Raw genomic sequence first — 22,670 nt, forward strand, 5'->3', positions numbered from 1 at the left:
CACCTCCTCCAGGCAGCCAGCGCTGCTTCCCCCGGCCGGTGTGCTACCTCTGGGGCGGGGACCTCGCCTGGCTCTTCCCAGCATCTGCAGCTCCCAGCTCCCCAGCTGGGTCACCCGCGCCAGGCTAGGGGGACTGCACTAAGGACAGGAGGGAGGAGGCCGCGGCGGCAGCAGCAGCAGCGGGAGGAGCGTGGCGCGGAGGAGGCGGCGGGAGGGGGCGCGCGCGCCGGCGGCGGCCGCCCAGGGCCGGGGCCGCGCGCCCAGCCTGAGCCCGCCCCGCCGCCGAGCGTCACCGAACCTGCTTGAAATGCAGCCGAGGAGCCGGGGCGGGCGGCAGCGGCGGCGGCGGCGGCGGGGGCAGCGGCATCCCCGGCGCCGCGGCAAGGACTCGGCGGGCTGAGGCGCGGCGGCGGCGGCCGCACGGGGTGCGCGGGGCGCGGCGGCCGGAGCCCGAGGCCCGCCATGGGCCGCCCCGAGCGGGGCGCGCTCCGGCCGCTGGCGCTGCCGGTGCTGCTGCTGCTGCTGCTGCTGCCGCTGCGGCTCCAGCATCTCGCGGCGGCGGCGGATGCACAGCGCGGCGGCCAAGGTGCGTGAGGCTGGTCCCTGGCCCGGCTCCGCGCCGCCGGAGCCGCCAACAAAGCGCGGCCCGCCGGCCACCGGGCTGCGGTGCGCGGGGCCCCGAGCCCGGGCCTGGTGGGCTGGCTTCTCGGGACCCAGCGGTCCTTAGGGTGCCCCCGCCCCCCGCCCCCACGCCTCCTGGTGGCGTCGGCCCTGCCTTCTGGCACCTGCTCCTGGGGGATGGGCCCAGGGGGGGCCACGGGCCGGGAACTTTGTGCGTCCGTGTGTGCGCGTGCGGCCAGGGGGGCTTGCGGGGCGCCGCGTGATTCCGGCAGCGGGATCTCCCCGGCACGCGCGCTCCGCGGCGGCGCCGAGCCGAGCCGGGCGACCTCCCCGCGACAATGCGTTTCCGGCGGCCCCTGCGCGGCGCGGGGAGGGCTGCGCGCTGGGGCTGCCTGTGGGCCGTGGCCGTTGAGCGCGGGTGAGCGTTCGGGGGGGGGGGTCTGGCCAAGTCGTGTGGCCCCGATTGTGTGCGCCTGGCCTTGGGGTGCCTCGGAGCAGCCCGCCGTCCCGTTACCTTTCCGGCCTCCTGCACCGAGGGTGCCCGAGGCCGCGGCGGGCGTTGGCTGCGACATCGCCCCCACCCCGGGACCCTCCCCGCCGCCGGGCTGCGCTGTCCGCAGACCCGGCTCACGCCCCCTCTCCGTCGCGCAGGGCCGGCCAAAGTGTGCGAAGAGGACCAGTTCCGGTGCCGGAACGAGCGCTGCATCCCCTCCGTGTGGAGGTGCGACGAGGACGACGACTGCTCCGACAACAGCGACGAGGACGATTGCCGTGAGTGGCCTGCGGGGACCTGCGGGGACCTGCGGGGACCTGCGGGGCGGGGCGGGCGGGGCGGGCGGGGCGGGCGCGGCTTGCCCAGCGCGCACGTGGCTGCAGCCGCGGGGCCGCCCGCGTGGGCCTCACTGCCGGAAGCTGCCCAGGTGTGGCCGTCCGGGGTGGGGTGGCCCTTGGTGTGACCCAGGAAGCCGGGCGGCCGCCGCGTCCTAACGGGGTTCGGGGCGGAGCCCGGGGCGGAGCGGCCAGGAAGAGGGCTCGCCCCCGCCACGCCCGCTCGCCGGCCTGGACTGTGGCCCGGGACGCGACAGCCCCTACGAGTGTCAGGCCTCCGCCGCCGGCCCCCCGGACTCCGGCGTCCGCCCCACGGAACGCGCCGGTGTTTCAAAGTTCTCGGCAATTCCGGGCCTCGCCTTGCTCCTTTTCCTGCTCGGTTTTTTTTTTTTTTTTTTTTTTTGTGAATGAATGGGCTCCCCGGGGCCCCTGATTGGCTGGGCGAGGACCACCCCATAGGCCCCCGTGGCCGGAGCGGCCAATCGTGGAGCGGGCGGGTGTGCAGTTTTCGGGCGCCGGGGTGCTTGGGCCCTACCCTGGCCCCGCCCCGGTCACACCCCCGCGCGCCCCCCGGGGCACTAAGTGCGGGTGAGGCCGGGCGGCTGGTTGGCTCCCGCCGCCTTTCTGCCTAGTCACGGTGTAGTTTGCTCTGCCCCCTGGGGAGCCTGCCTGCCCGGCCTGGGCGGGAGGCGACGGGCGGACCAGGAAGGAGGGAGCCAGGAGAAGGAGTTCCGCTTCCAGAAGAGGCCCGAGGATCCCCGGGCTGCTCGGACCCTCCGCTGGTGGTGGTGCGCGCCGGGCCGCCGCCTGGGCCGAGCATGCTGCTTGTACCCTGGGGCTCTACAGCTTTGCAGGTTTCCTCTTGGGGTGCTCGTGGTCTCGGATATCTGCCAGGCAGAAGTGAGTGAGCAGGCAGTGCCCTGGCGGAGAGTGGCCCCCGGAACAGAAAAACGGGACTCTAGAAATAGACGCAGGTGGTCCTATATTCATGGTTACTGAGTGCCTCTGCTCCGGGCCAGCCCTGGGGCGCTTTGGAGAACAGGCCCACCTTCCAGGTCAGGGAGCGCTGCAGGGTCTGCAGGAAGGCAACAGGTGGACAAATCCACAGCACCGCACAGGGGCAGGAGGGGTAGAGGGCCACCTGGACAGCCGTGGTCTGCTGAGTCCTTGAGGCTTTTTTTGTGGGTTTGCCCGTCAGCCTCAGGATGCCTTCCCAGATGCAATCCGGAGTTGGCTCTGTGCCTGTCTTCCCCTCCTGGCTTCACTTCCTCACCTGACCACTTGGGCTAATGATTCTCGGCCTGTTTTTGAGCACTAGTTCTAGTAATGTAATTGGAAGTAATGTGACTAACATATGCTGACTGTTCCCTGTGTGTCAGCCCTGGGGTCAGTGCTTATCTTGCATAAAGTCTTCTACTCCTCTCAACAGGCCTCTTTCACAGGCTAAAGAAACTGAGGTGCTGACGGCGTGCCTGGGTGGCTCAGTGGTTGAGTGTCTGCCTTTAGCTAAGGTCACCATCCTGGGGTCCTGGGATTGAGTCCCGCATCAGGCTCCCTGCATGGAGCCTGCGTCTCCCTCTGCCTGTGTCTCTACCTCTCTCTCTCTCTCTCTCTCTCTGTCTATTATGAATAAATAAATCTTAAAAAAAAAGATTTTATTTATTTATTCATGAGAGATACAGAGAAAGAGGCAGAGACACAGGAAGAGGGAAAAGCAGGCTCCATGCAGGGAGCCTGATGATGCGGGACTCGATTCCGGGACTCCAGGATCACGCCCTAGGCCAAAGGTTTGGCGCCTGCCGCTGAGCCACCCAGGGATCCCCAATAAAATATTTTTTTTAAAAAAGAAAGAAACCGAGGCACAGAGATTTTTTTTTTTAAAGATTTATTTATTTATTCATGATAGACAGAGAGAGAGAGAGAGAGGCAGAGACACAAGCAGAGGGAGAAGCAGGCTCCATGCCAGGAGCCTGACGTGGGACTCGATCCCAGGACTCCAGGATGGTGCCCTGGGCCAAAGGCAGGCACCAAAGTGCTGAGCCACCCAGGGATCCCGAGGCATTGAGAGATTAAGTTACTTGCTCCACAGTTAGTGAGCTGCTAAGTAGGAGCCTGAATTTAGTTCTTAAAGAGGCCTAGTCATAACCCTTCCCATTTCTTCCCTGCTGCTATTGAAATGATGAAAATGGCGTTGCTGGGGTAAAATATTATAGTGAGTCTCATCCCTTGGAGTTGTGTTGGCCCTTTACAGGGGGAGTGGCACAGATGAGGCAGGGAAATGGAAATGGCAGTTCTGGGTTGGTTTTACCTTATCTTCCTGGCTCTGTAACAGTTGTTCTGTGACGGTTGTCCTTGTCATCTTTGTAGATAGGGATGCTATCTCAGAGACGTTGAGTGATTTGCCCAAGGTCACACAGCTGAGAGCGACAGAACTTGTTAGGACATCCATGTGTCTCCTAGCTCAGGGGTACTGTCTTCTGCAGTGGGGAGTATGGCGCAGGAGGACCCGAGAGCGTGATCGGGGGCTGGAAAGCTGTGCTCCACATGTTGGGCCTGTTGCTTTTCATCTCCATGTGAGGCTCAGGGTCAGATGGAGGAATGAAGGCATAGGGTGTCTGGATGACCCCAGTGGGACCAGGGGAGCTCTCATGGCCAATCTGGGCTCCTGCTTTGCTTCTGCAGTGGATGGGGGAGAGTCCCTGTGCAGAGTTCTTGAACAAAAGCAGATGAGTTTGAGGGCTTGGTGTGAGAGGGTGGGCTCTGGCTCCTACCAGTCCTACGTGGCCTAGTTGTTCCGAGCTTGTTTCCTCATGTGCCCATTGGGGCAGCTTGTCCTCCATTGTAGGTTTTGTGTGTGGAAGGTCTTCAGACATGATCGGCAAAGGGAAGGGATGAGTTCATACCTCCTTAGAACGGGACCCGTGGGAAGGCTTTGGGTGGCTGTGTCGGGCTGCGTGTTTGAAAGTGGTCTTTCATAATCCTCTCCTTCCCCATGTGGGGAGTTTCCCACCTGCCCCCACCCCCGTTCTGGGCTGCCTGCCCAAAATGCATTTCCTTGAACTACCCTCTCCTCAAGTCTGTTGGCTCCTCCCTGAGCAGCCTCTCTGTCTTATATCTTACCCCTTCCTTTGGCGCTCCAACCCTTCCACCCCATGAGAGAGCCTGACACCGCCCCCCAACCGTACCTCTCTGGGCCTGCATTGCAATTTGTAAGTGAAGTCTACGTGAGGTACATGAGAACAAGCTCCCAAAGGGGCCAGAATGCCACCCAAGAATACCAAAAGCTGATGGAGTCTGGAGGGAGGAAGCTTTTATGTGGAGGAAGCCAAGGTAGACTTCCTGGAGGAGGAGATAGCTAATCCAGGTCTTAAAAGATGATACCTAATACCATTCCCGCCAGGCTTACCTTTTCAAAGTAAGTGGTACGGTCCCCATATTATGGAGGAGGAAACGGGTTCACAGAGGTGAAATGACTCCCCCCTCAAAGTCACACAGCTTCTCAGAGTTGGAGCAGGAACTCAAACGAAGGCCTGCTAAAGTCCTGATCTTCATCCATGGTGGGTGGGACTTGGCACTTAGTGGAGATGTCCTTAGAACTAGGAGGATGGGGAAATAAAATGCTAATAGGACTTCAGTTCCAGGCTCAAAAGACCTTCAAAGTGGAGGAAAGGGCTGGAAGCCGGAGGGCTGGGTTCAAGGAAGCCCAGGGGCAGCCCAGCCCATCAAAGTGGGGTGGAACCCCTGGGTGTGGACCTGGTCACGTACGCCATTTGGCTCCTTGGCCTCAGTTTCCTGTTGCTCCTTAGTGTCTGGGGCAGAGGCAGGGGTTCTGGTCTCTGGCCAGCCCTTTTCTCCCAGGGTAACAACCACCACCACAGTGAACGCTGGCTGAGCACTTGCATTGGAGCAGGCGTTGTGCCGAGGTTCTCTATGCGCCGCCTCATGCTCTTCGGCTCTGTAAAATGGGGCAAGTCTCCAAAGTACCTGCCTTAGCACCATTTCACAAAAGGACAGAGTGGTTAAGTAACTGGCCCGAGGGTTATAGGATTTTTAAGTGAAATTGCTGGGGTGTGCACGCAGGTGCCTAACTGTGCCACCTGTGCTGTCTCAAGCATGAACTGATGACCTCAGGCAAGTCCTTGTGACCTCCATTTCCCCTTCTTGAGATGATATTGAGCCACCCCCACCCCCTGGCCCAGCTCTGGGAAGAACTCTGTGCTGCATTTTGGGGCTGGGCGGGGGATATAGGTGGACCAGTTTTGTTTCGGTCAGATTCTTTCACCTGTTCAGCCCTCCATCCCAGGTTTAATAAAGAGTGGGCACACTGAGCCTCCCATGGCTGGGGGTTCATTAGTGGGCAAGGCTGGGCTGCAGAAGCACCGAGGCTTGCTGGGAAGGCCCTGGAAATAATGAAAGCTCAGCCACAGCTCCCAGCTGGAGCTTGCAGCGGTATCTGCCTTCAGCGTGCTGCCTGGGCTTGGCCCCGTTCTCACTCTCCCGACCCCACGCCCGGCTTCATGTCCTGTTGGATGGACCGTATGGCTTATTTCTGCCTGTGAAGTCCTATCAACCAGGCTTTTCCACCATCCACAGTCTTCCTGAGCCCTCCACACACCCATAGGGGAAAGTCAACCTAGACACCTATGCATTGGGTCCTCTGACTGGCCCCTGTTGCCGCTCTCCCCCAGCCTCTTCCTAGAAGCCTGCAACCCTGAACGGTAGCTTCCATCTCACTCCTGCCTTCCTACTGCTTCTCACCTCCAGGCCTTTTCGCACATGTTGTTCCATCTGCCTGGGACAGTCTTTCTGCAACCTCAGCTGGCTACCTTCTTATTGCCATCTTAGAAGATTCAGTGCAGGTATTATCTCCTCCAGGAAACCCTCCCTGCTACCCTCTATTCTCAAGGTCAAGATTAGGAGTTGAGAGAGAGAAGGGACTTAGGGAGCCATGTAGAAATACTCAATGGGGCCCTAAATCAGACACATAAGATCACACAAGGTGTGTGTATCCTAGCTTTGACCTTTGGTTGATAGGGGTGATGCTAGTCTCTCCCTTCCAAAGACATTGTGAGGGTTAAATGAGATAATGTGCCTGGTGAGCAGCAGGTGTTCAATGAATGGTAATAGGTCTGATCATTCTCAGAGGGAGGAGCTTCACTGAGGTCTCTAGGTACCTAACTTGGCCGGGGGGGAGTGAGTGCTGCTCTGTAGGCTACCCAAGATCCCTCCTGCTTCCCCTGCCCCCATTTGCTTAGCCTGATATCTGAAGGTTCCTGCAGCTGATTGCCCAGCTATGGCAGATGTGGTCCCAAGGCCACTGAGATGGACCTGGAAAGGGCTGGAAGGTGCCCTGGGAGGGGCTGAGGGAAGAAATGAATCAAAAAGCCTGATTGGTCCCAGTGGATGGGTGGTGTGGGGCCCTGGGAGAGGCAGAGGATGGCGTCCCTCTGGCCCTATGTTGGTCCGGAAGCAGGTTTCAGTCCTGTCTGGCCAGTGTTCCTTTCCTCCTGGCTGTGCCTGGGAAGGGGAGGAAGACCTACAGCTCCCCAGGGCTCTGCCCAGCAGGCCCCAAGCTTCCCTGTCTTCTAGATCCAGAACTGTGCCCCCATGTCTGGTTGAGTCTCCCATGGGTTTTCCCACAGGCCCTCCTGGGACAAAAGAGTTCTGCTCTGTGAGTGCCGTGGCTTTCTCAGGCCGCAGGGATCCCAGGTGCCACAGACCTGGAGTAGGTCGGCTTTGTCCTCCCTAGGTATCGGCTGGTAGTTGGCTTGATAGCTTTTCCCTCCTTGGAGAAATAACAGCAGGTGAAGCAGATGCCCTGTGGGGAGCAGGACGCTGTGTGGACCTGGCTGGGTCCACCTCAGGGATGTAACCAAGTAGAAGCTCTCCTGGCCCCAGGGCTGGTAGTCAGAGGCCTGGGCTAGCTCCACCCCCAGGAAGCCAGACCTGGGGCCCCACAGATCTTGCATATCCAGATCACCCCATCTTTGAAGGCCTGGTGGGCATGCCACCTCCCCCAGATTGCCTTCCCTGACCCCTGGTCCTCCAGCTTCCTGGTCCCTGAGCTCCCACAGCATGTCCTTGTGCTTCCCTCGGTCTCAGATTCTCTTCCACATGGTCTGCTCTGTCAACCTTGTGCTGGGCACTAGGGATTCTAAAAGAAGTAGCTCCCTAGAGGGAATTACTCATAACAGATCCCGACTTCTTAACCCATGCCTGGCACCACGTTGGGCAGTTTGCAGTCATTAGCTCACAACCCGGAGAGACCGGTTTTTCTTATTATTCCCATTTTAAAGATGACAAAACTGAGGCTCAGAGAGATGTGACTTGGTAGTGTCACGAGGCATAAATAGTGGAGTCAGGATTGGATTCACATCTGCTCTGGAGCCTAGACTCTTCCTCAGACTTCTTCCTTTCTGAGTGCTTGTCTACTCTAGTGGGGTCAGAAGGCCTGGGACTTGGAGGATGTAGAGAAAGTGGGTAAGTGGCAACGATGTCCAGCAATGCCTCCCTGGGCTACAGGTTTCTGGACTGGGGGGGGGGGGGCTCTCCCCTCTGGAGACCCGATGAAGCCTCTACATATGGTGGCCCCCGGTGCAGCCTCCTGTGGGTATGACCCTCCACAATTTCTAAGGCCTGTTCTGACTATTGCTTGTGAGGTGGAGATTACTGTTTTGCCTGTACAGATAGGGAAACTGAGGACTCAGCAGATTGTCGCCAATACAGGTGAGTCGCTCTAGGAGTGGAAGGGTGCTTCCTCCAGGAAAGTTCAAGAGCCTGAGTCATCAAGAGCATCCATCGAGACCATCAAGGTGTGGTCTTCATTTCTCTGAACCTCCCATGCATGTTCCTGGTTCTGGGTCTTTGCACTTACGGATTACTACCCATCCTTCAAATCCTAGCTCACTGCCACCTCCACAGAGCCTTCCCCAGCTTTCTAATAACCTTTTCTGTGTCCAGTTACTCCTCGTAGGAACCCCAGGCTGTTTGGGAGAGTTTGAGCAGTTTGAAATAAGCACAAGGCCTGGCACAGAGGAGGCTTTTGGGGGATGGCATGTGAAGGCATAAACATGACTGAGAAAATGTCACCTACTTTTGAGGGTGAGAAGCTGATATTGGTCAGCTGGGGGGCCCCTTGAGGCCCAAGAAGGGAGCTGGGTATCCCACAGGGACCTCATTCAGGCTCCTGGCTTTATTGGCAGTTACACAGGGTTGCTTCCTTCCCTTGCACGTGCACACCGGCTTCGCAGTGCTCACCCTGCAAACTTGGGAGCTTTCCCAGCCTCAGGCTCCAGAAGCTGCAGCCAGGACCCCGGTGTCCAGAGATCGGCCCTAGCTGTCATCAGGGGCCCATTCCCAAAAGCAGATGTCTTCAGTTCCCTGGGCTGGACTGGGTGGAGACTGTACGCTCCCCTCTCTGCTGCCCCTGCCCTCTTCGTGCCCTGCTGGGTCAGGGAAGAAGGTGTTTCAGGACCAGGGCTGGGCACAGGCTCCTGTGCGAGAAGGGGCTAGGGCCTGCTCCTGGATTGCTGGGAGCTGCTCTAAAATACTGGTGTTTGTTGTAACAGGAGTTAAGGAGTGTGCCTGCCGCTGAGGGCTTTCTCGGGCAAGACCTTCTCAGCCAGGATGGGGAGGGATCATGGCAGCACTTCACAAAGGAAAGGAGTGAGGTCCCTTGCTCAGGGCAGCCCGGCCGGGCAGTGGCAGGACTGAGCCTCAGCTGTCTGGCTCCAGGCTGTCACAAGGGAAAGGAAGTCTAGACATTCTCACATCCCAGTCACAACAGCGACAGTGCGGCCTTTCCAGGTGCCCCACGCACCCTTCTTGCTGGCCCCTGCTGCCAGTGGGTGTACTGGCTCCCTCCTGTGTGGCTCTGGCCTCTGGGTGCTCTCGGGCGGGAGCTGGGGCTCCTGTTAACCCCCAGCCATGCTTGTCCGACTCCTCACAGGCTGCTTTATGGCACAGACCCCTGGGACTGCCCCTTAGCTTGAGTGGCTCAGGAAGGGGCTCTGGCTGTGAGCTCCCCACCTGCTGCACCTGCTGTAACCTCGGTGTCCCTGGCAGGGCCCAGCCCAGAGGCCCACATATTGGCTGCCTTAGGGGTGCAGAACTCAGCATAGCGTCAGGTCCCTCAGAATGTGCTCTGGTGACTGGGAGACTCACCCAGAGAGGCAGAGCCAGGAGGCTCCTGGTTCCCACGACGCCTCCCACCCTCCATACACCTGTGGCTTGGAACACAGCAGGACAGACACCCAAAGCCTCTCTGGGGACTACCAGTCTAGGTCCACAGGAGTGGTCATGAGGCCAAGATCATCCCCTGCTGCCTTGGAGACGATTTCAGTGCCAGCCCTCTCAGCCTGTGAGAACCACGCAATATGGCCTTTGTGGGTTTGTGCCTCATGGCCATCCTTGGAAGAGGGTGATGTAGGAGTTAATTATCATCCCCATTTTCCTGATGTAGAAACTGAGTCTTAGGGAAGGCACCAGACATCCCCAGGGCCACAAAGCTAGTTGCCGGCAGTGCTGAAGCTGAAGCCCGCCTCAGTTGATTTTATTTATTTTTCCAATGGAAATAATTTTGATTAAGAGGGCCCCTCGTGGCTCAGTCAGTTAAGCATCTGCCTTCGGCTCAGGTCATGATCTCAGGGTCCTGGGATTGAGCCCTGTGTCTGGCTCCCTGCTCAGTGGGGGTCTGCCTCTCCGTCTCCCTCTGCTCCTCCCCCTGCTCGTGCTCTCTCTGTCTCTCTCTCTCAAATAAAATCTTTTAAAAATAAAAAAGAAACTATTTTGATTATGCAAAAGTAATCTTATACTTAGAATTTTACGAAACACACCAGCAGAAAGAGGAAGGTGACCGCCCCCCTTGGCTGTACGATTATGGAAGCAGCATCACCTCCCAGGTGTTTCTCTGCATGTGAGCTGGAGTGTGTGAACATGTGTATTTTTTTCATTTAACAAAAATGAGGATGTGTTAATGCTAACGGTCTTCTCCCCACGCCAAATGTGGCTTTCCTTGTCAATTACGGAGCTTCTTCTCCTCGCTCCAAGGCGTAGAGAGTAGTGCACTGCAGGAATTGTCCATAACTTAGCGACAGAGTTTCCTTCGATTGACACGTCTTCAGTTGCTTCATCCCACCCTGTGACGTGGTGCTGGGATATGCGCCCTCGCACTGTATATACCTTTGCGCATTCGTCCTTTGGATGGATTCCGAGGAAGGATACTGTCAAGCATGGCAGTATCGCCAGGCAGGCAGCCGGCAGGAGCTTCCTCTTTCTTGAGCACAGGGCGCTCTCATGTTGGCCTCACAGGGCAGACAAAGTAGCCAGATTGAGAGCACCAAAAGCCAGGCCAGGAGAAAAGACAACCGTGTTCTGGCCCCAAGGACTCCTCACCCCCGCCAAAGAAAACAAAAGGGAACAAAACCAGTCTTCATTCTTCTCCAGATATTTCTAGAAATCCATCCCTGCAGCATTGTAATAGTTGTAGCTGTCTCTGCCTGTAACTTGATGAGTGACCCTAGGCAAGTGTCTCTTCCTGTCTGAATTTTATTTTCCCTTTCCCTTTCCCCATTAGTTCTTGCTCCACCTCCACTGCACCCAGCACTCTGAGCGACTCCTCCCTGGAACTGGCTCAGGGCCAGTCCTGGCCTGGGTGGCAGGGGAGGCTATGGGCCTCGAGCTCCTTACTGCCTGGTGAGGGGCGTTCGTGGCAGCAGAGCTGGTTCAGTGGGTGGATTCCAGACAAGCAGATGGAGGGCACCTGCTTTTTAGGATCTACTTCTAGAACTCAGCCCTGAGGCCCAGGTTCTTTGGGCCACTTTCCCTTTTGCCTGCTTCTCATGCCCAAGATCGATTGGGTTGGAGGCATTGCAGTAATGGAGTGAAATAGCCAGGCCCCCCCAGCCCCATGGGTAGCTGGGGTTCCTAGTGTGGGTCTTACATTCTGAGCCTTTGATCCTTGGTCCGTGAATCAGGGATAATAAGCGCCCCCTCTCAGAGGCGTGCAGGCCAGGGTTCAGCACCTGGCCCTGAAAATGAGCATCCCTGTTCCCCTTCCCGAGCCTAAGATCCCTGTGCAGGGAACGGCCCAGCACAAGGGACGGTCAGCAGCTTCCCTCCTCCTCTGCCAAAGACACGAGGGGAAGCTGCTCAAATGGCAGCAGGAAAGATGTAGGTCAGCTGGCCAGGCGGGAGAATCAGCCGCTGGGGAGAACAGTAGCTTCTCAGACTGGGAAGTTCTAGGAATCCTCTCATTTCTGCTCCCGTCAGCTTGGGGGACCCCAGGGTGACTGCTTCCCGGGTGGCCTGGGGTAGCTGGCTGAGCAGATGAGGCCAAGGAGAACTGGTTCACTACAGGCCTGGCACTGTTAGTTGTCCAGAAAGGGCCTTAGTTCACCGGGTCCAGGTTAACATCAGAGAGTTGGCAGCTGATGAGAGGCAGGAAGGCCCCATCGGGGTTGGGTGAATAGCTGGTGGCGAAGGGTGGGCTTTCCTGGTGGCCCGAATCCAGGGACAGTCAGACCGGCGCTCGCCCCTCCCTCTTCTACTTCCTGGATCCCAAGCTACCATCTGCCGCCCCTGTCACCTCAGAGCCCTCTCTGAGCCGTGTGCACCAGCACACATGTGTGCAGGTAGGGTGAGTGCGCTCCCAGACCCGGTGCATCGGGAGGCAGGTGACAGTTTGGACACACAAAGCTGCAGGGTCAAGGTGACGTTCTTCCTCCCACGCCCGCCAAGGCCACGGAGCGGAGCCAAAGCCATAGCCCCCCACTGGGTGTTTGTGGCAGGGAATTCTTTGTAGCTGGAGAGGCGCCAGCGGCCTCTGTTCCCAGCCTGTCCCCTGCCACGTCGCGGCAGCCTCTCCCACTAACCCCAGCCTTTCTGCGGCCCTCACCTGCCCCCACCCAGGGGGCTGAGGTTGATATCGCCCCATGGCCCGGATGAGAGGCCCACCTCTGCCCCTCCAGCTCCCGTCTTGCCGAGTCACATTGGCAGGTCCCTGCTTCTCTTAGGGTCTCTGCTCATTGGGAGGAGGGCATCCCTCTCAGACCCCGTTCTCTGGGAATCTTCTGTTTTCCCCTGAGAGCCAGGGTGTTGGCAGGAGCTGGAGTCTGCTATGGCCAGACCCGAAGTGCATGGCCACGAGGAACTGCCCCCTGGTCCCTGAGGCCAGGAGTTCCAGAGCAGCGGCTGTTAAAGCCAACCTGTCCCACAGGGCACGTGGCCTAAGCCATATATACACACAAAGCCAGGCCTGACCATGTATCAGCAGACCCTGCATCCTCTTGGGGGTTTATTCCCTTGCTGAGCCTGGGCCAATTCTTTAATGCCCGTGAGCTAGTCAGTATGGACTTCGTATCAGGGCCATGGGCGATCATGTCCTTTCCCCTCCCCCTGACTGCTCCTTTTGGTGCAGGAAGGAGCGTGGCCCCCCAGCGCCCCCCCCCCCCCCCCCCCCCCCCCGCAGACCTGGGTCTCACCTGTAGTTCTTTCACATCCTAGTTGGAGGCCCTGGGCCAAGTCCCTCAAACCTGAACCTCAGGCTTCTGTACAGTGAGTAATAAGTACTTCCCAGCCTGTGCACAGTGAAACAGAGCCAGGAACTGGGCCGCCCTGGACACAGATGCCTGCCGGCCTGTGTGGTCGCAGCCCCTGTGCTCTGCCCCGCGCCCTCCCGCTCCCTGGCCTTATGTTCGTCCACACTTGCAGATTCTGTGCTGGGAGTGGAGGGCTCTGTGTGGTCACTGAACCCTACAGAGAGCCAGTCCACCCCGGCTCTCAGTGCCCTTGCACCGGGACCTAGGCAGCCTCTCCTTGTCACTGACTTGCTGAGTGATAGGTGAGTCTCTGCCCTCCCCTGGGCCTCATTCCCCCCCCTCCCCTGGGCCTCATTCTCCCCATCTGTACTGGGAGGGAGGGAGGGAGAGTTGGATCTGGAGTTTTAGTTCCTTTGGACAGTGTTTGCCATTCAGAGTCCCTGGCGTGGTCTGGGCCCGACTACAGACCTTTGCTGGCCGGGTAGACCGGTGGGGGTCACAGCCGGGAAGACCCCTCCCAGGTCCTCCTACCTCTGACTGCTCCTGCGAGTGTTGCACCATCCGTGAGAGCCTCCGCTCTGACACTTGACAGCAGGGCCTTGAGCCAGATGGCTGGGGGGCGGGTCCACACTTCACCTCTTTCCAGCGGGGTCACCTTGGGCAAGTTACTTCACCTCTCCGAGCCTTTGTCTCAACTGCACAATGGGGGGCCTCAGTGCCTACCTGGGCAAGGTGGTTGGAGGACTGTGTGAGTTCACGTGGGTAGAGCATGAAGAACAGTGCCTGGCCATGGTCAGCGCACAACTCAAGGTTTGCTAGGTTTCTGCTCATCTCCTTCCCTGAGCCTCCATGTCTCACCAGTCCTGCAGGCGTCCCCTCCTGTGCCGAGCTGCTGCACTGCCAGGTGGGATGGGAGGAGTCAGGGAGCCCCTAAAAAGGCTTCTTTGTCCCTGCTTCTTCCCTGTGGCCCCAGGCCAGAACTTACTGTCCTAGTTTCATTAGGAAGAGTTCTTCCAGGGACTTCATGAGGAAATGAGTCCAGAGCCTCGGGGACCTCTGGGAGGGCGGGGCACGGGAGGAGGCTGCGTTGTGTGTGACCCTGCCCAGCCTGGGGTCTGCGCTCTGGGTGTGCCCAGGAAGATACGGGTGCTCGGTCCATTAGGGGGAGGGCGCAGACCTGTGGTGTAGACGGTGGGCAGCCACGGCCTCTATCCTCTGTCCCCTGCTGGGCTCCAGCTTCACCACCCCCCCTCACTCCTGGTGCCTGTAGTCCTTGGCCTGGCACAGAGCAGGCCTTGGTGGTTATGTGCTCAGTGAGTGAGGGAGCGAGCTGGGCTCCTGGGGCTGCACTGGCAGCCTCATTTGGCCAGAGGAGCTTGGCCAGAGGAGCCTTCCCACCCGATCCCAACACAGAAATCCACTCAGCAGCCTTGGAAGTTGGAGAAGGTGATGGCCAACTTCTGCTTGAATACCTCCAGGGACAGGGAGCTCACTAATTGACCACATCACTTCTGTTCCTGGATGGCTCTTTCTGTTAGAAAATCTCTTTCTTTCCAGTAAGACCAGGCCTACATCCTATGACCAGCTCTGTTTGTGGGGCCTCTGCTGAGAGAGGCCTATTTTCACCCCCAAGCCTGCTTAGCATCCCTTCCCAGCTATGGCACTGACATACTGTGAGGCCTCAGGTCAGGCCCATTGCCCTCTTGGGCTGCTGCTGCTTGGGGCCTGGCAGGCTGCATATTCACCTCCTGTAACTGTGACCTGCTTCCCAGGGAAGTGAGAGTGAAGACAGAGGTGCCCTGCCTACAGGTGAAGTGATGCCTCTCCAGGCATCTTGGTCTCCTGGTTAGTAAGGCAGCAGTTCCCGGAGCCCACAATGACCTGCAGCCTAGCACATAAGCACTCGGGGCTGTAGATGGGCCTCTTCTGGCCCTGAGACCAATTTGCAGCATAGGCACCACTCTGGCCTTGGTTAGGAACCTGAAGAGTTGTTACTACCCCTGTCTTTCTCACTTCTAAGGGTCACCTAAGTCCTTAGATTCCTCCCCTGCCACCTGCCAAATCCAGTCCTTGCCCCCTCCTGCTGTGGCCTTCCTGGGCCTCTCTAGCACTGCCAACCCAATCTCTTTTTTTCCTTCCAATCCATTCTCTGCTCTGCTGTCAAATGATGTCCAGCATGTCCTATCCTTGCTCAGCATCCTATAGTGACATCTACTACTTGTAGGATCGAGTTTGCTTGACTGACATTCAGAGCCTTTCAGGACCTAACCTGTACCTAGCATCTCTCCAGCCCCAGACCTCACCATCTACTTGCCTCCCAAATGCCAAGACTTTATTCTCTAGCATTACCCAAAATGAGTAATGTCAACAGAGGCATCGTACTCTCACATGTGGTTTCCTCTGCCTGGAAGGTTCTTCTCTGCTTGTCCAATAGCTCTTGACCTCAAGAGTCACCATTTCCAGGGAGTTTTTCCCTCCAGCCCCAGGTGGGCCTGGGCGTCCTCTGGGCTGTCCATCCCTGTGTTTCTCTCTGTCCTTACCACTCTGCATTGGGATGGTCTGATGATGAGTCTGGTTCACACCAGACCACAGGCCTTGGGAATTAGGGCAGGGGGATCCAGCCAGGGCCCGAGGAAGAGGAAGACAGGATGGAGCTATGTCTGGGTCCACGTGCCCAGTGCCCCTCCCGACCTCTTTCCGTTCCTTACATGGCACATGCCAGGTAGGGGTGTCTCTATGAGTCCTGGGGAAGTGCCTGGTGTGAAACCTTTGAGTCTGAGCTCCTGCATCCTCTGAAGGCCTGTTCTGTGTGCCAGAGGGGAGGATCCGTAGATGGAAAGTAGGCCCTGTCTTCTGAACGTTGGCCGCCTAACTCAATGTGTGACCTCGAGTAATTGGCTTCCCTTCTTGCAACCTCAAGTTACCTTGGCTCTGAAAAGGGTAGAGGGCCCAAGACACTTCCCCTTTGCCTTGGGTACATCTGTGCTGTGGTCAGACATGGCCCTGAAACTGCAGCTAGATCAGAAAACTTCCTTTCCATCTGGTCTCTGGGGCCTTGGGCTAAGCTTCCCTGGGTAGGAGTGAGCACAGGTTTTGCTCTATTTCAGGGGAAATGCCCATGGCTGCATTTGCCCAGCAGCATGGTGTGGCCCAGGGCCTACCCCATCCAGTGTGACTAACTCATCCTGGCTGGCTCACAGCTGTCCTGGTTTGACAGCGGAAAGTGCCAGTCTACCTGTGTCCTACAAACTCCCTCTACATCTGCAGCAGGGCCGCCCCATTACTTGTGGGTTCTGCTGCCCCGGTTGGGCAGGGCTCACTCGAGAAGAAAGAAAAAGCTGACCCTTCCGCAATTTGGGAGAATTCAAGGAGATGTAGAGCCCCTTGGAAGGCCCGGAGGAGCTCAGAGTATCCTGGTCAGGGTGCTGGTGTGGACAGGGCCAGGGCACTTGGCCATTGTTCTGATCCTGCATCTGATACAGCTTTGTGACTGCTGTGTCTGGGCCTCGGTCTCCCCAGCATGGCCCTGCTCACCTCATAGTAATATGGTGAGGATCATCTTGGTGACCCAGCCTCACCTTCCTGCTGCCATTTATAATCTTCAAGCCGTGTTTCTGTTTGTTCATGTCCCATTCCGGCCTCACCACTCCCAAGAGGAGTATTTCCTGTGTTAAATGGGAAGAAACTGAGGACACCAAGAACTTGCACAAAGCTCTACAGTTCATTAGGCCCTTCCCATGTGTTGCCTCTGGGCTCCTGGTACCCATGGGAGGTGGGCCTGGCAGGATCTACTGCACCACTTGGACGGATGGAGACACTGAGCCCATAGGCCCACGGGGTGCAGGTGTGAAAACAAATGGGTGCTGAGTCTCGGCCGTGGTGTGTGGTGGTTACAAGTAAGTGGGGGTCACTGGCTGGATGGTCCTTCTTCTCTCCCCACTCCCCCTTCATCAGTGTCTTCATCGGTAGGAGAAGATGGAGACAGATGGAAGGGAAAGGAAGACACGGGGAGGAGGGGGGAACGGGAGGATGGATGTGGGGTGGGGGGGGAGGGGGAGAGTGCTGGGGAGGCAGGGGGAGGGGGAGGGGCCAAACAGAGCCGCTACTTCCTCTTGTGGTTCTCACAGTCTGTCTGCACCAACTCCTGACAGATGGAGGGAAGGGGAGAGCTGGTGCCAAGAGGCTGTCACCGCAGGCGGGCAGAACTGGGGGGAGGGTGCTTTGTGGCCAGGGTTTGCATGGGGAGGGGGCAGCAGCTGGTGGTCTGGCTGCTGGGCTTCCTTGAAGCCAGCTCCCTAGGAACTGCGGTGGCCAAGGGGCATGGAAGCTGCTGGGCAGGAAAATGGGCAAGGGGTGAGCCTATCACCTGCCTGGGAATGGCCATGGCCTTGCCCCTGCCCAAACGCAGACGGCCACTCCTCTCTTTCCATATCCTGTGTCAGTGAGGCCCTACCCCAGGGGACACTGAGTGTTGGGCTGGACCGGTGCTCCGGGGGCTGGGGCTGAGCTGTGGTCAGGGTGGACCAGGACAGGAGAGCATGGGCACCAGGAGGCCCTTGGGGCCATGGGGGGCTCAGAGCAGGTGGGGCCTGGCCTCATGTCTGCAGGGCCAGAACTTAGCCTGGGGGTTTCCCAAGGCCTCTTGATTTTTCTCTAGGCTTCAAGGAGGAGTGGACAGGCCTGTTCCAGGGAGACTGGCACCTTCAGCATCCCTTTATAGAGTGTGGGTTTCCCCAGGCAGAGTTAGGTCACTGCCATCTTTTCCAGCACCCCGTGCCCAACACAGGGCCTCACACACAGGGGGGGTTCAGTGGATGCTTGTTCAGTGAATGGATGGATCCTTGCTTGCACACCTTCTGAGGTGGAGACCTCACTTCCTCATATGGCAGCTCTATTTCCAGAAACCGTGTTCTTTCTGATTCTGTCCTTGAAAGGCCTCATGGGTCCCAGACCTGTCACAGGGGCCACACAGAGCCCCTTGCTGACCATGCTGCCTTAGAGCAGCCTTGCGGACCAGAGACATCCCCCAGCTCATCTGGCTCTTTGGTGGCATCGGACAGGGCTGGGTCTCCACCACGACTGATCTGTAGGTTATCAGTAATCACAGCTGTCATTTATCGACCTTTACTCCATGCCTGAGAGTAGCTCATTTGATCTCCCATCAGCCCTGTTCGATAGGTACTGTTTTATCCCCCGTCTTACAGAGGAGAGGAATGAGGTAGAAGGTAGCAGGTGGCTTGAGGTCATGTGGCTGATGTCTAAGTCAGGAGGTGAGGGGCGGCTGGGTGGGCAGGTTCTGTGGCAGAGTTTGGGAATATGTGGGGCTTGGCAGGGCTGAAGAGGGGCCATGCTCTGGAGGTGGATCTGCCCCTACCTTCCTCCCCACACTACTCCTGGGCAGATCTTTGACACTAGGGTTTCAACCGAGCAGTCCTTCGGGAGACACCTGGGACCTGAAGCTCAGAGCCTGTCCTCGCCTTGAGAGCAGGGTGGCACCCAGGGATCTTACCGTGGCTGGGCCAAGCTGTCAGGTAGGTGGGGGGGAGCTGGGTCTTCTGCTGCTCCTTGATATTGGTCCTGGCCGGAATTATCCTCCCCATTAATATTAATAATGGCAGTCATTAATGATAAATTATAGTGTGTCCACCTCGTGCCAGACCTCAGCTGGGTGCCCTGGGGGAATGCTAGGAGAAGACAGTGGTACCGATCCTGAGAGCAGGGCATGCACTTTCCACCACATTTATCTCTTCTCCAGAGCCTGTCACTGGCTGGGCACTCGGGGGGCGGGGGTGGCAGCTTAGTAAGTCTTAGTGGTGGAGAAACAGGTTCCTGGGCCCCTTTGGTGGGATGCAACTCTCTCCTTTTTCTGTCATTCATAGACTGATTCCACAAACATTACTGTCAGGCCCTGTGCCCACCCCACATGGCCCCACCGACTGAGTTCACTCCTCACCTTGGCTCTTTAGTTACCCACTGGCTCTCCAGTGAGTGTACTGGGTTGCTCTGCTTGCTCACCCCCTTGGACTATCACTGCCCTCTCAGTGCCTCGAGTCTGTCGTCTGTACAGTGGGGTACTAGCAATCCTCTCCTCAAAGGCCTGTCGGAGGATTAGATGAGGTGATGACCACAGGGCACAGTAATCACTCAGGAGGGAGTGGCTGAGATGAAGATCCCAGAACACCCTCTGTGGGTGGCCTCGTGAATCCCCTGACACCCCCAGCCCTCTGCTGGGGGGGTGGCGAGGCACAGAGGGGTAGGGAGACGCAGTGTGTGAGTGGCGAGTTCGAGCCCTGGCGGCTCAGCCTCTGAGGTCTACATATTTGCCACTGCACCAGGCGAGGATGAAGGACTTAACCTGAAAGCTCCTTTGGAATTAGAATTGCAGAAGTTCCTGGCTGAGCTCTTGCAGGCTTCCAGCCCCCAGATCCCAAATCCCTCCTAATCCTAGGAAGGAGGCAGCACCCCCTCCTCCCACATCACGTCCATCAACCGCTCCCAGAGCCCTCCCTGGGCCTGTCACCTCCCACAGGAGCCCCGAAACGGCAGGCGAGGGCCGGGGCTGCGAGGAGGGGGGATTTCCAGCTAGGGTTGAGATCTGTCACAACATTAATGTTAATTAAGCCTCGTTAATTCAGTCCTCTGCTTACGCAGAGCTCCTGACAGCAAATTACTCATAAGTGAGGCGGTAAATTTATTGCTGCGTTTTCCCAAACACTCAGCAGCAAAGCACGTGCCCCCGGGAAAGTCAGAGGGAAGGCCTGGGGTGCGTGCGGCGTGGTTCCTGCCAGCCTGACACGCCTGGGCCCTGTGGCCCAGAGAGCAGCCGGGGCTCAGCGGGAGACCGGGAGAGGATGGACTCCGGGCCAGTCAGAGCAGGCTGCTGGGGCATGTAGTGAGCTCCCCCTCCCTGGAGGCATGTAAGTGGGAGGACAGGGTATCGCAAGTCCCTCCGGACCTGCCCATTATCTTTACCCTCATCCATCTCATGCTGCAGACGATGGAGCTCTGTGCTTTGTTTCCTCCCAGACTGCCTCACACAGTAGGGTCCCTAAAGAGGGAATTTGGATCTGGACTCGAGCTCCAGAACTGCCGTGCAGTTTGACAGGAGTTTAGTGGCCTCCTCAGGGACCGAGCCCCTGGTCTGCCGAGGCCGGACAGCCCTGCCAGGGATGCTGTGAAGGAGTCTGTCCCTGTCCCGGGTTGTGGGGCAGTCTTGGAACCAGGACCAGGCTCATGTCTTGGCAGATGGCCCTGGAGCCCAGCCCCTCTTGCTAGGCTAGGTATCAACCCTCCAGGGCGGGATATAGCGTCTCCTGAGTCCCTGGCCCCACAGTCCTCCCCTCGGACCTGCTTCTCTCCTTGGCTTTGAGCTGTGCCATGCCTGAGACGTTTGGAACAAACCCAGGCTCTGCGTACCTAGAATTTTTTTTAATTAATTAGAGCATTAAATGGTAGCCCTCTGGGAGAATCCCACCATCTGGCTGTCGTGTGAGAAGCAGGAAAATCTATGCATATTTGTCTATAGTGTGTGAATGTCATGTGAAGCCACCTGTGCATGTGTGGGTGTGCAGTCCATGTGCCGTGGCGTGTGTGCACGGTGTGGTGTGTGTGTCTGGGTATGTTTGGTGTGTGGGGCACATCTCAGTGTGCAAGGTGTGCCTTTCTGTATGTGCGTGTGCTCATATGAGAGTACACATGCCATGTGCATGTGCCTGAGGGTCTGCACGCCTGTCTGAGCACACTTCAGGTCTCGCTTTTGGGGGCGGTCATGCTGGGCTGTGTGCAGAGAGGGGGCAGACCTCAACCCTCCTGGCTGAGGTGGAGATCACAGAGTGGGCCTCGCACAGGGGAGAGCCGGGTGGCTTTGGCAAGTACACACGTGGCCTGCAGGGGGCAGGCGCGGAGGGTCTTGTTCCCCTTTTGACAGATGGGGAAGCCCAGGCCTGCCCAAGCAGAGAACCAAGGTGTGGAGGGGCCAGGACTGGCACTCAGGCTCTGGAACTTGCTGTGCCATGCTCATTCTGCTCTGCTGGCCAGTGTCTCTTGCCTTTGGCATCTTTTATGCTGTTGAATTTTCATGGTGACTTGGAGATGTTCTTGAGACAGTACCACCCCCATTTCTCAGGGCTGCTCAAGGGGCAAGGTCAGGACTTGCACTGCAGACCCCATGTCCTTCCCATTTGGGGAAGGAGGCAGCCAGGCCACTGTGCTGGCAAGGAGGTGGCATCAGGTCAGGACACTGGGCAGATATAAAGCTGCAGGGACTAGGCCTGTCTTGTCTCTCTGAGCCTCACAGGGTGGTTATAAGAACTCAATGAAGAGAGGTGTATACAAAAAGCCTTGTAAACCCTGAGGTGCAGTGGATAGATGAGGGTCTGGACCATAATCAGGGCCACATGTCCCCAAAGTTCTCTAAGGAGATGGCTAGGAGGTGGCACCCTAAAAGGAGGCTGGTGCCCTCCCTAGCTTTGCAGATCGTGAACCTTTCCCCAGAACCATCAACCTGGGTGCTAGCACTGTCCCGCAGCTCCAGCCTCCCATATAATAATGAAGTAGAGCAAGAACGGGACCCATAAAGCAGTGGGACTCACCCTTTATCCAACAGGTGTGATACTAAGGCCCAGAGAGGGTGAGTAACATGCTCAAGGCCACACAGCCCTATGGTTGGTACCAGAACCCAGGCCTCTTGGCTCCTAGCTCTATTCTCCTTGGTACTATGGCTGTGTCTTTAGAAAGGAAGAAAGGGGACATAAGGAGTTTCTTGTTGCCGGGGGGAGAATGTGGGAGTGCCAACCAACCAACTGGAGAGAACGTGGGATCCCCTGAAGCCCGGGTCATTATGCATAAATGGAGGACTTTTAAAGCAGTGGATTAACAATGATTGTTTTTACTGTGTATGCAGAATGCAGTGTGCTGAATATGGTTTGTAAATTCTGTATAGATAGAAAAGACCCAGGCCTCAAGATTGCTTGTGTTCATTGACTCATTCGTTTGTCCCACACACATTCCCTAAGTGTCCCTTCACTGCCCACCGTGTAGACCTATCCTACCTCTGGTGAGTTGCTAGGCTGGTGGGGAAAGATAGTTGAGTGACAATGATCCAGGGTGATGAGTCCGTGACCAAAAGAGGCCTTGGGTCCCACATGGGGACATGGAAGACTTCATAGTAGAGAGGGAGCGTCCAGAGAATGAGGAAGATGTATGAGCCTGTGTGACCCCCTGACCCCCCCAGCCTCCCATGAGCTTGACCTTGGACAGGCTCATCATTTACCCAGAAATGGGCCGTGGAGCACCTTCCACCTTGCCCGCCCTGATGCGGCTCTGCAGGGAACCGCCTTCCTACTTAGACATGGAAAAACTACCTTAGGAAGAACCTGGAGGCCCATGGATGACAGAGGTTAGGCCTCCCGATGCCCTTTAGTAACCATAATGGGAACATCTCAAGGACCTACTACTATGTACAGAGTCAGGGAAAGGGAGAGCCACTGAGAAAAGTTGTACTTTCCATCACTGAACATTTTCTAATATTTCTATTTTCTGAAATGTTAGAATATCCTAGATATCTTCTGAGTGCCAGCCGTCTGTCAGCCGATAGACGAATCTCACAACCAAGTACCCTGCAAGTCAGGATTCACCATCACAATTTTAGATGAGGAAAACCCAGGCTCTGAGAGGTCAAGTCAC

At 57.5% G+C, this 22,670-nt stretch overlaps 1 protein-coding gene across 14 annotated transcripts in view; it reads left to right on the top strand.

Moving 5' to 3' along the window:
* The first annotated feature begins 340 nt into the window (after positions 1-340).
* The window catches only part of LRP8 (LDL receptor related protein 8), a 79,650-nt gene continuing 57,320 nt past the window's right edge, over positions 341-22,670 (top strand). For 4 of the 14 annotated variants that reach the window (XM_072730871.1, XM_072730873.1, XM_072730875.1 and 1 more), the window contains exons 1-2: positions 354-586; positions 1,273-1,392. In XM_072730871.1, the coding sequence (XP_072586972.1) occupies positions 463-586; positions 1,273-1,392 (244 nt within the window). In that variant the 5' untranslated portion in view covers positions 354-462. Of the gene's footprint in view, positions 587-1,272; positions 1,393-16,673; positions 16,883-22,670 lie in introns of those variants that run through there. The other 10 variants (XM_072730869.1, XM_072730870.1, XM_072730874.1 and 7 more) reach the window with 7 other exon arrangements.

The sequence above is a fragment of the Vulpes vulpes genome, chromosome 12 (genome assembly GCF_048418805.1).
Source record: "Vulpes vulpes isolate BD-2025 chromosome 12, VulVul3, whole genome shotgun sequence".
NCBI lineage: Eukaryota > Metazoa > Chordata > Mammalia > Carnivora > Canidae > Vulpes > Vulpes vulpes.